The sequence below is a fragment of the Seriola lalandi genome, unplaced genomic scaffold, assembly GCF_002814215.2.
Source record: "Seriola lalandi dorsalis isolate HSWRI2012SDOR001 ecotype SW California unplaced genomic scaffold, Sedor1 jcf7180002053690, whole genome shotgun sequence".
NCBI lineage: Eukaryota > Metazoa > Chordata > Actinopteri > Carangiformes > Carangidae > Seriola > Seriola lalandi.
Window position 1 is genome coordinate 378,065 of NW_019524243.1, and position 12,769 is coordinate 390,833.

At 40.0% G+C, this 12,769-nt stretch overlaps 1 protein-coding gene across 1 annotated transcript; it reads right to left on the bottom strand.

Annotated features, from left to right (window-relative positions):
- Nucleotides 1–1,367: 1,367 nt before the first annotated feature.
- aqp3a (aquaporin 3a) lies at nt 1,368–7,592 on the bottom strand. Its single transcript, XM_023401544.2, has 6 exons — nt 7,409–7,592; nt 3,839–3,965; nt 3,400–3,537; nt 3,143–3,258; nt 2,826–3,043; nt 1,368–2,667 (listed from the first exon to the last, which is right to left on the bottom strand). The coding sequence occupies exons 1-6, from the start codon at nt 7,514–7,516 to the stop codon at nt 2,472–2,474; spliced, it is 903 nt and encodes a 300-aa protein (XP_023257312.1). The 5' UTR covers nt 7,517–7,592; the 3' UTR covers nt 1,368–2,471.
- Between the last annotated feature and the right edge of the window lie 5,177 nt (nt 7,593–12,769).

Consider the following 12,769-nt stretch of genomic DNA (forward strand, 5'->3'; position numbering starts at 1 on the left):
AGAGCAGAGAGAGTGAATCAAAACAGTAGAGTTAACTGAATTCACATACAAATACTGATGTGATCCATTGTTATAATCCATAGATCTAGCTTTACACTTTAAGGTGTTGTGTTAAACCTATCTATGTTGTCAATTTATTGCATTTCTAAAAAAAAATTCTGAGTTGATTGATTGAAATCTTCAAGATGAAAAAAAATCTGATAACCCTGTCTGTTTTGATAATAACAATGCCATGAAGTTTTTCTTTTGAGACTCAAGTAATCTCTTCTACACATGCAAGGTGACCTGCTAAGACCTGTTGGAAGTAATTGTAGAAACCTGCTGATTCATTTTGGCTTGCCAGAATCCAAACACCAAACTGCAAGAACAGATTTGCCCTTTGTATGATATTCTGTTCAGAAATTAATCACTGAATGGGCGTATTAAGGTGGATAAAGAGCAAACCTGTTCAAATGTCTTTGTGTTTTGATGATAAATGACAAGTATGCAAAAGTTTCTATCAAAAGGAACCTTTGGCATGGAGGACCAGGGCCGATTTGATTTAAGCACTGAAGGACGCTGGCCCAGTTCTGGTCTGTGGATACTGAGCTATGCTTGGAAATAAAGCGCAGCCTTGAAATAGCAGTATAAAATACTGCTGTGCACTGCATAATGATGGAGCAGGTCTCCTTTTGGGAACAGAAAATCCCTATTAAAGAGCATAGCTGAGTGAATGGAGAGATCACTTTGTGTAGTTCTGTTTCCTGCTTAGCTCTTAACTCTGAACTCTGCTGCTATACCCTTAACTCTCAAGAATCACAAAAACATGCATATACCAACAGATTTTGGAGCATTTTTTAAGCTGATTTTCACAGATATATTATCTCTTTAGTGACCTTGAAAGTTCCCACCACATTCAATTTCTATTCATTCTCATATAAAAAACTTCCGAATAACAATATTGCAACCCAAGCTTCTTTTTTTAAGTGATTTTTTGCCTTTATTGTGATAGAGACAGTGAGGTTGGGGAGAGAGGTGATGACGGGTTGGATTTGAACCTATGGCTGCTGCTGTTAGGACTAAGCCTATGTAGTATGCACCCTGCCAGGTGAGCCACTGGGGCACCCTGTGACCCTAGGTTCTTGAAAACTAATGAATTTGAAAACTAAATAGCACCAAACCAATTAATTCAATCTGCTTAGTCTTCCCCAAAGTATCATCTGACCCAATGTTGTCCCACCACAAGCAGTGCAATCTGGGCTGCTTACATAGAGGTGCAACTTCTTAGTTTGTCCAACTGAATTGTTTTCTGATGTAATCTGGTTAGGGCCTCCCCCAGAAATGAGAGGCAATTGTGACAAACAAGAAAAAAAGCAATAACAAGAGAGTAACATGAGCCGCATGCCTGCAACAATAAAAAACAAAACTTTATTGTATCAATACAAAAGCATTTCCACTCAACCTACATACAAAATATAAAGGTGCTCACAGTCCAGGTTAGCACCCAATCATGGAGTCATACACAAGAAACAAACACGTGAACAGGCATAACAAATGAACATAACGATTTTAGTTGCTGTACAAATAAGATAACTGTTAACATACATCTGATATTTTCAAACATGAAACTACACGGCCACAATGGCTTTCGAAAGCACTTGGTTCATGCAAAGAGTAAATAGTCAAGTTTGGTAGTCGATGACATCACAATAGTTTGTGAGCTTGTTTAGGAATTGCTGGTCAGGCCTTTTACAGGGCAAAGAGAGTATATAAAAAGACAGCAGCTTTAATATGGCCGCTTTAAGATGGCACTGGTGAAGTGAAGAATGCTGTGGGAAGGATGCAGCCTCACCACCATCTGTCAGCTCTAAACAAGAGCGGTCTACATAGATATTATCATTTCTCTCGGTGTGCTATATTTTTCAAGCAGGTATTCACTGACAGTTATTTGAGCATCCAGGTTCCAAGTTTTAAATTTTAATTTCCCAATTTTCTGGCAATTTCCCTGAATTCAAATCTTACCATTGAAAGGCTCCGGACTAACAAAATGCATAGAAATTCTTTTGGAAAGATGTGCATCTCTCTAGGTATGTCTATTGCATATAAGTGTGCAAAACTATTTAAAAAAAGTGATATAACACTACATTAGTATGGAGCATACAATACTGTTTAAACCAGAGTGTGATAGACACTAAGAGCCAAATGTTCATCTCTTTAGAATTAATGTAATTCTGTGTTTCTGAAGTCGTGTTACGCTCCTCTACACTCATATACAATTGTTCCTCTACCATACAATACAATCACATGATAATGTAAAGAGAGTGGCCTGTTTTCACATACACACAGTTATATTGGGAGATATCCCAACACCTGTAAAGATGGTCTGTTAAATAACAGTTGTGGCTACCACTGTTGTGGAAGGAAAAATGTTGGTGTGTGTATTTACAGAATGTGCATCTTTTAGTGTGTGTAGCGGGATATCTCTGACACACTCAGTGCATTTCTTTGGTAGCCTTGGTGTTGTTGGCGTTGACATTGGTGAGTCGGACATTTTCCTCCTCTAAGGTCTTTTTGTCACGTACTTCTCCCTCCACATGGAAGCCAACCATCAACTGGTAGATGATCACGCCAATGAAGGTGCCAAGGAATGGGGCAAAAGTGGGCACCAGGAACCAGCCCTTTCTAACCCTAAGGAGTGAAAAAGGAAAGAGATAATTATACAAATTTGCTTTTACCTTGTCCCCAGGCGAACGAGGGACATTAGATGGTGTGCACTGTGAGAGTGTTGCAAAGGAGTTCAAATTGTGATAAACAATTCATGAGGAAAACCCTTCAAATGCACTCACGTGAAAACTTCACTGCCCCACCCAGCCATAGAGGTGAAAATACGTGGTCCGAGATCTCTGGCAGGATTGACAGCGTAGCCTGAGTTAAAGCCCATAGACAATCCAATAACCAGAACCACAAATCCCACAGTGAAAGCCTCCAGCCCTTGGGGGATGGGGTTGTTGTACGGATCCACAATAGCCAGAATACAAACTATTAGCGCTGCTGTGCCAATTATCTGGAGAGAGTAACATAAGAGGAAAAGGTAAGTGAGAAACTTGAGCTGCAATATCCATATTTGTGAAATTAAAATTGAGTTTATATTTCAAGAGAGTACCTGATCAAAGAAGCCATTGACAATGGTGAGATGTTTTCCAGGGTAGGTGGCAAAGATGCCAGCTGTGGCATTAGGCCCAGTCACATTGAAACATCCAGGATGGTCCCACAGGGCATCTAAAGGCATACAAATGACAAAATATAACATAAAATATTTTTTGTTCAGGCAGCTATGTACTTAGACTTTGCGAAACCAAAAACATAAATTTGTTCATATACGGTGGTAAATTCGGCTCTGCATCTGGAGTCGTCTCTTACCGTAGTACATGCCAAAAATGATGGCGGCACCAAAAAATGAACCGATTGTCTGAAAGAGGAAGTACATGGGGAATTTTCTCCAGCGCTCTCTTCCAAGTAGACACAGGGCAAAGGTCACTGCGGGGTTCAGATGGCCACCTTAAAATGTACACGGTGACAGTATGTCAGTACATATGCCATAGACCATGAGCAAAAACCATTACCTAAATAAAGACAAAAATACAGACTAACCCAGACTGATCGATATAAGGGACAAATCAGGTTAAAATGTGGTCCGACAGACAATCTGTCTGAAAAACGTAATTCTCTGAAAGTACTGATTCCTATGCATCCATAATAAAAAAGAAATGAGTCACTGAGAAATCTAATTTGGAAGATGTCATTTTAATTTAGTAAAATTAAAAAGAAATTAAAATTGTAAGTAAGATTGTTTGTGTACCTGATACCTGGCCACAGACCAGGATGCCCAGGGTGGCAGCGAAGCCGAAGGCAAAGTTGACGGTGAGGAACATGCCATGTGAACCGCCACTCAACACCAGCTGGGCCACAGCACCGCAGCCAAACATCTGGAGAAAAAGAGGTAGGATAACAAGTTTACACTTGTTCCCAATAACTTCCTGTGCACAGACAACAGGTAATCTAATTATGGTGATATGATATGTGTGATTTTAAATTTAACCTCAAGTGTTAAGGTTCTTGTTCTGTGTGTTTCAGGAAAATAAAAGACAGAAGAGATCAAATGTATTCAGTACCTCTGTGCTGTATGAAAAGAAAAAAAAAACATGAATACTGTTCATTTAGTGCTTTGTCAGTCAATCAAGGTCAAGTCAAGGACTGAAATGATACAATGTGATCATTATCAGTGAAACCAGTAAAACAAAGAGCCATTAAATGAGCTCTACTCAACATTAAATGAGCTCTATTGTGTTCATAACAGGAGTGCAGTAACTGGATGTACAGAAAAGGTCACTGTGTTGACCCTGACTGTGGGATAAGTGTCACTGCTACTGCCCAGCTGATTCATCTGGGAGAGAAAGAAAGAAAAACCTTTCCACTTTGAATAAGGGAAAAGGAGAAAACATATGTTTTTTCTTGGGCAAAGTGACCGATGTCTAAAGAAGAAGGGTTTACAGGATGTACAGTACTGCCAAGCAGGTGCCATACTGTGTAATTACGTGTTTGTGTGTGTGTGTGTGTATATCCCCATGTCCTCTCTGTATGTGCCTGGTAACAGAGGTATGTGTGGTCCATGCTGAGGCTGCTGCTCTCTAAGCCCCCTGATGAGGATGCTTTTCAGTCAGACCACACGACTCAGATGTTGAGGTTAGTTTGAGGGAACCACACTCAGAGGGACTGGCGCCTGAAGGTCGTTCATCATCACTGGGCTCAGTCTAAACTCTTTTCCACCCCTGATGAGACCAGTACTGGAAAAAACACTACACATATCTACCCCATGCTAGAATTGTGCTTAGCCGTTTTATTTTTGGAGTGTGGGTGGATGTCTCCCTGGTGTTATGCAACTTTGGACTAGTCTGACGTAAAAATAAAAACTCATGACTTTTCACTTCTTAATGTCAGAAGCATCAGATTGCAAATGCAGGACCATTACCTTGCAAGTGCCAACTTTGCTACTTAGATCACATTGCACGAGAAAGGTCTCATTTAAATCCAGCACTGAAGCCTGGGAGCCACAAGTGTTATTCTTCGCAGCAAACTTACTATGTTGCTGTTGTTATGTTTTAGTTGGTTAACTGCACCCCAGCACTGATTCATCTGGTCATGCAACCATGCAGCTACTCACAGCTTTTAACACAGTTGGGGAGCTTATAAAAAAAAAAAACCCCAGAGCAGTCAGCCTACTGAAACATACATTTGGCAATTGTTAAGGAGCTGAAGACAGAAAAAAAAAACTAAACAAAACTGCTGGCTGGGAACCAGTCTCTAAACCACTACCTGCGTGATGTTTTCAGATTCAAGATGAAGAGCCTCAAAATCCCTCCTCACGGCTACTCTCCCGGTCAAGTATGAGAACAGTTGTTTGAAGTGGAAAATATTGTACATGTTTTGAGAGTGCAATGACGGGTTAACAAAACAGTTACAGCAGGATGGCCAAATACATTGCCTGCATATAGGGGGCACCTTCAAGGTCACACCAGCCTGTGCTTGACATTTTTCTTCTCAGTGTCTTCAGAAATATCCTGTGTTATGATCCTAACAGGTTGCCTGAGAGTTACTGGCACAGTGCCAAGAATGCCTGACAAAAGAGGTATACATACATCCACACCCACACACCTAGACACACACCATCACATAATTTACCGATCTCTCCAAGTCATCTTACAGTAACAGATTGTTACTCATAAGCGGTTTGCTTTGTTTAATTGCTCACACCAGTAGCAACATGTATTGATCGTCTTATCTGGAGGAAGAAGCTGGTGACAAAGACAGAGTCAGAGAGAGAGAGACCTCTGTGATCTCTGATACAGGCAGCAATATTATGTCAGGCATGTCTGTGATGTGACATCTATTGTTCTGCCACGGACGCTCCCAGTGCTGCCACCGACATGTGTCACCCGTTAAATAACTGCACCACACCTTTCTGTCCCATCAGTAGTCATGATACATTCAGTCTGATCTGACCAGTAACAGCTATTGAATGTTCTCCGTCTGTGGCTCTAATACATATGTCATTTTCCATTGCATATCTGTGTTGATACAATTTACTTCTATATTGTTTTCTATTATATTCTATATGTTCGTCTATATGTTATAACTAATCCACTTGAAATTCTGACTAATCTCATGCAAACTGCTCCATCTGATGGAAATACGAATGATCTTTAAAATGTTTTACGTAAAACTTGGACTATATATATCAGAATAAAATGCAGCATGCTTCTAATCCTTCATAATTGGCTTTGAGTGTTTAATGCAGTGAGTCACTAAACGCATCACAGCCTCACAGTCAATGTTAAACCAGTACAGGAGCCTTTAGGTTGCACACTAAGCTTGGTATTTGCATTAGTGTTTAATGTATTAACTGTTAAACTCATTTTAACTTAAGTGTCACTTTTCTGCCCAAACAGGGGTAATAAAAAATGCCTCTAAATAAAATGGTAGCCTCTGACTAACTGGGCTATAAGTCTTTTTTATTTTGTTTGTTTAGTACAGAAGATACATTTTACTCTGAACATAAGAACAATGCTGTGATGTTCAGATTCAGATTTTCTGACTGCATGTGGCAACGCTGGAAGACAAAAACACTACTCAGTCTCTGTCCAGGGTGGAATGCATCAGTCTGTGTCAAAAACAGAAAACTTAAATAGTAACTGATGTTTAAAGCCTGTGATGCTGGGTTATTGTTTGGCACTGACATTGACGTGCACCTTATGCACACAAACACACACCAACCTCCCTGTGTTGTGATGAAAGAATGGCATGATGTTTGGGATCCGGGATCCTGGATCCCAGCTCCAAGCAAATATTATTGTGTGAATTGTAAATATGGTTTTGTCAACAGAACACTGCAGACCTGAGCGACCGGACACCTACCTGTTTGTTCTGAACTCAGTTTGCCAATGTCAGTAACCACTTTACACAGAGAGCAATCATTGACTCTTCTAATACAAAGGGTGTCACTTCATTCCCTTTGAAGTCTACATATGGCTTATGAATGACATTTTTCAATAATTCATCACAAATGATAGAATGCCAACATTGTCATATAGAGAGTAATTGATCATGTTGCAACATCAAAAGAAAAAAACTGAATTGTGAGGGTACTTAAGAAAACACTCTGAGAGAGGATAGAGTTCACTTATTATCAACATACAGTATACTACAAAGCATGAACTTTGTATCCTTCTCATTTAAAGCTTGGCAGCTCTTTTAACATCATTTTCAGCCTAAGATGATTTGATGAAAGTTCCATGCACTTTCTCTCTCTCTCTCTCTCTCTCTCTCTCTCTCTCTCTCACACACACACCCACACACACACATATACACTTACCACAAGGATGAGGGTGCCAAGACACTCTGCCAACGCTTGCCGAAGCAGCATATTACGGATCTGGAAGAACCGGGACAGTTTGTCCAAATACAACTTCTGTCTGCCCATGTTTTCTTGCTAGAGGCTGATGAGACTGTGAGAAGTCACACACACAGTAGGTAGATAAGTTTTCCTGAGTGGCTGTGAGGCTGGGAGGACCGGGCTCCTCTTATAGAGCCAAGATGGGCTTGGACTGGAGACTGGTGCCAAGCATGAGCTCGGCCCCACCTTCTGCACCACGCCTCCCTGCCTGTCACCGTGTGATTCACACTATTGTTTGTTCACTGGTCCTCTCTCCTTTTCTCTCTCTTTACACACACACACACACACACACACACACTCGTGTGCACGCACACAGACACACACACATACGCACATACGCACTCGCACATACGCACTCGCACACACACACACACTCGTGTGCACGCACACAGACACATACACACACACACACACACACACACACACACACACACACACACACACACATACACTCTTTACATTGCTATACTTGTGAGCTCCATCATTAACCTCACTCATTGCATACCTGCAACCCATATCTTGTCCAAACAATACTCCAGTTCTCACATTTGTTTTATTTTTTAAACTTCTGGTTCATTATGTATTCATAATGTACCTAGAATTTTGGATTTAAAAATATGTTGACAAATGGTTACTTACTTGCGGGGTTTGGAAATCTGCCTTGAGATCAGGCAGCTAAAGGAACAGAAAAACTTCCTGATGACACCTCTTCTCTCTCCCTCAGATCTGAATTTAGTAAACGACACTTCATAATAAGTGTGACAGCAACCTTTCTCTCCATCTGGGAATTGTATTTGTTTCTTGTTCTATTGATTGTGATTATATTTAATCAAATATACATTTAGCGATAATGTTATCTTGCACACTTAATGTGGTAAAACCTAATTTACAATGTTATCTGTGTTGTCTGATTTGATATTAAACTAAAACCAAACTGAGCTTTACCTGTTTGCCACTTTCAACATTCCTAGAATCAGCTGAATCCAACATTTCTGCTTTTTTATTCCTTCTCTGTTTTGCAGTAAGTTTATTTCTTAGATTATGCAAATAAATCACATATGGAAAAGCATAGCCTTACTGTACAGATAGAAAGGAGAAGCGCCTGCACTGCAACATCCTCTGTTGTAGCCTGTATCCACCATAATCCACCAAACTCCATATTATTAAAATGAACAGAATCCTAAATCAAACCTTAAACCCAAACACTGAATTATAAAATGCCCAGCTTGGATCCTCCACAGCCTTGTGAAGGATTTGGTCCTCATAAGAGTAGAAATAAAGCACATATATACACACACACACACACACACACACACACACACACACACACACACACACACACAAATGTAATCCATACCTGTTTGCAGCTCGTACTGGTTCATTCCCACCCGTTCACAGACATCCTTCTCTTTTCCCTCTCTGTCCCTCACCTCATTTTCTCTGACCTGTTCTTTTGTCCCCTGTCTGAAACCTCATCACCACATATTATACCTTCTTTGTCTGGTTTCAATAGAGGTGTGAGAACATTTCCACTTTTATAAGCACAGAGACATGCCTCTATCAGTAGGAATCAGTGCACCATTTCTTTACGCTGTTTGGAGTTCTTTTGTTTTGTTTGGGCTATTCCTATTTTACTGCGACTGTGGAGTACAGTATCAGCTTGGATCACCTTCACATTAGACTGCAAAACAATTTTGTGCACATACTGAAAGTAAGAGTTTACTAGATACTTATGAAATCAAATTCCTGAGCCAATATAAATGTATATCTTTTGTTAAAATATTCCACTTTGCTGGAATACCGAACGAATCTCAGCGCAAGCACGGCTAAACAGTGGTTCAGCAAATTCTAGATATGCGACATGTGTGATCACTGAAGAACCCTGAGGCGATCTGAGTCATGTCTGTCACAATGCCGGCGTCAACCAACCAACATGCGTCATGAAAGTTGTGCAACTGTTCACAGAGAACTGTGTAAATGCAAACTTCACGAGGAAGGGGGGGCATGGAAGCAGATGTCAGGTATGCTGATATATGAGAGTCCTGTTTTCCCAGGATTCTGAGTAAGATTTCAGTGAAAACATTGCACGTGTATTGAATATTTTATGGAATAATTGGATGGCACTAAGAGCCAGGAACTTTCAGTTGAGAGGACAATATAAACTGAAAGATAGTGGGTCAGTGTGGCGGGTGTGATCATTGACCCACCCTGAGGTTCCTCCCACAGTCCAGTGACTGCAGGTCACCTGGATTTACCACAAGTATGAATGTGAGTGCGAGGCAACTGACTTTTGGAGTCAGCCTTGTCTGACTTCCTCTCCAAGTTTTTTTCTCTTCTTTCTACGCTGTGAATATCTGAACAGGTTTCAGTGCCCATGGTCAGTGAAGGGAACAGATTTGGAAATATGCTTGATTTGTTTGGCACTTTACACAAAAAACATTTTTGTAGAGTCTCACTGGATTGTTTTCCCTTCATCTTGTGGTGCGTATTAATTTCAAGGCATCTACGCATTTGATAGCTTGCTTCAAAATCATAATCTTTCTAAAATCCTAAAATTTCTACTAGTATTTGTCCTGTAAACACTTTATCTTCAGCAGCCTTTTTCCATACAGTGACAGATTTAGGTGCATCTGTGCACACATTTTACTTGACCGCCGATTCCAGAAGGAATCCCATCTAGCAGACCAGGGAAGCTGCATTTTTGGGCCACATGGTTTTAAGCAACTTTTCCTGGAATAGTTTGCTGAAAAACAGGAGAGTAAATGGTAAAGGAAAAAAAAAGAATGGTATTACCCACAAACATTAGGGAAAGCTAGAATCCCAACCAAAATCATATCTCTGTCCGCATTCTGGGAAAAATAAGTTTTAACAATAAAAAGTTACTGTTTAATACATATTGTTTTTTCTTGTTCTCTTTCTTTTCTTTCAAAACTCTAAGGTCCTAAGGAAATGGCATGGACGCCTGTTTTGAATGTCCGTGATTGATGGGCAATATGTAGGCTACCATGTGTCTACCAGATGTGTTTGTCTGCAGTAGGAGTGCCAGTGTGGCAGTTGTTTTCCATCAGGTGCTGGAAGTCAGGACAGGTGCAGACAGATGAAGAAAGATTGATATCTCTACGACAGACGGCGCAAGTTAACACACTGCCTCTGGCCAGACAGAGACACTGAAATTAGAGGATTAATACACCGGAGTTCTAGACCTAGAGCAGGAAATTGTAATTGTCCAGTTCATCATTTCAAATCTTCTATTTTTTGATCTCTTAAGGAAGCTCTATGGTAAAAAAAACAAACCCTTACTTGGTAGTAGTGTTTCTGTTTTTTCAGCCACTTTTAACCATGTCATGGTCTCAAATATTTTATTAATGGCTGGATGTGTGTAGTTTGCGATACAGCAATAAGCTTTATTTGATAACTGAATGTGTGGCCTGGCAAAAAGCCCCACGATGTCAGTTCAAATTGTATTAAAGAGAAATCTGCAGTCATGTCAGGTCTTGATATCAGTGACTAATGCACAACAATACTTTGACCACATTTGGTGGTACTGTGTTACTTTCTTGCCAGGTCAGGTTCCCAGTAACTGTAAAATTGTGATTATTGTTTGGTGAATCACTTAAAGGTGTTCACAGGGACACAAATCATCACGATGTCAAGATCAGATGATATAATTTATAACACTCTCTCTCTGTTATATTGAATCCGGTGCATAGTTCCTAAAGCCTGCCTCAAGTACATTTCCACTTTCTCTGTAATTATGCAGCGCTGTAATCAAAAGAATGTTTTCTCTGTCAACAGCTGCTGAGACGCAAACACATACACATCGCATGGCAATTAAGAATTTTTATAAGCTGTAATATTCACGGTGTGAGCAGTTCGTCATCAACCAGTACACGACATTACAAGTGTATGTGTCTAACAGTGTTGATACCGCAGATCTACGTATATGCTGGCACAGGACCATTTAATAATGGACACACCTTTTTTTTTTCTTCAGACTCACTGTTAGCTATAACAAGCTGCCTTTAAAATATTTACAGTAATTAAACCTCTTATATTTCTGTGAACCCCCCCCCCCCATGCAACTCAGATTTTATCGCCCTCTCAGTAACCTGTGGAGGCTGTCCAGCTGAAATCTTAGACAAACGAAGAGAGAGATTGTCACGCAACAAGCGTTCTCACTGTACACCTTTAACTACCATTTCCATCTGCATCTGGATCACAGATTATAACACAAAGGCCTTCTGTATTCCCTAGTGCATTACTTACTGTCAAGGATGTACACAAGGTGGTTAACCACATATATTATGATAATTTCTTCCCATAAATACAACTCTGCATTTACACATAGCAGATATGCAGGAAAAGCTTAATTGGTGCATCACGTCCTGTAGATCGTCACTGAGGTTGTGATAAACCAGCAACTGGAGACATAAACAAGATGACAACACAAAGCTTCAATTTACCAGATGCAAATTCTACTGCGGTTCCTGGTAAACCAGAGGAGTGTGGCAATTCTCTGGTGCTGTGTGTAGAGTGCAGAGGGTGTTTCAGTGGAACAATAAACAAGGAAGAAATGTTTTGCATTTACAGTAATGGGATACAGACAATATTGCGTGAGTGAATATAAATTAACTAATGATGAAGACACAGCGATTACACTGGAGTGGACAACTAACCATAAAAAACAGAAATGTAGCAATAAATATGTTTGTCAGATTTGTTTTTTGAGTACAGTATGTACATTTATATTTAGTATAGTTGCTACATTTGGTACAATTTGCAACACAAGCAAAGTAAAGGTTATGTTCTGTAAATATGAGTTGCAGGATTCATGTACAGCTGGCATACATACAGCTTACTGTAAGAACCATCGTTCATCTCTTCTTTGTGATGATAAGGGGCCTGATGGAAATGTGAATGTCCTCCCCCTCCTCCTTAAGGCTATTTGATCAGAATTACATTATGCAAGTTTGAACCAGAAGTGTTGTACTGCAATGCTTACATGACTCAATTGAGGATTTTACTGTACTGTGACTGTTTTACTGTTCACTGTCTAGTGTTGTGTGTTTGTTTGTTTCATTCAGTCAAGATTCCCTGTTGAGTGTTTCTTCGATTACAGATTATCTCTCGCTTGTTAAACCAGCAACTTAAGATGGTAGCTCTAAGATCCATTCACAGATTCATTAGAAATTAAATCCAGTCAGAGTCCCTTTCTAAGAATTTTTAAAAGCAGCTGGCAAGTCAACTGGCATGTCTCTGCTTAATAATCATGTCTCTGCT

Excerpts from the sequence above, each read along its gene's own strand:
- aqp3a (XM_023401544.2), bottom strand. The coding sequence starts at position 7,516 with ATGGGCAGACAGAAGTTGTATTTGGACAAACTGTCCCGGTTCTTCCAG. Across the intron at positions 3,259-3,399 it reads CATTTTTGGCATGTACTACG|ATGCCCTGTGGGACCATCCT; the intron begins GTAAGAGACGAC and ends GTATGCCTTTAG. Across the intron at positions 2,668-2,825 it reads TGGGGCAGTGAAGTTTTCAC|GGTTAGAAAGGGCTGGTTCC; the intron begins GTGAGTGCATTT and ends TTCACTCCTTAG.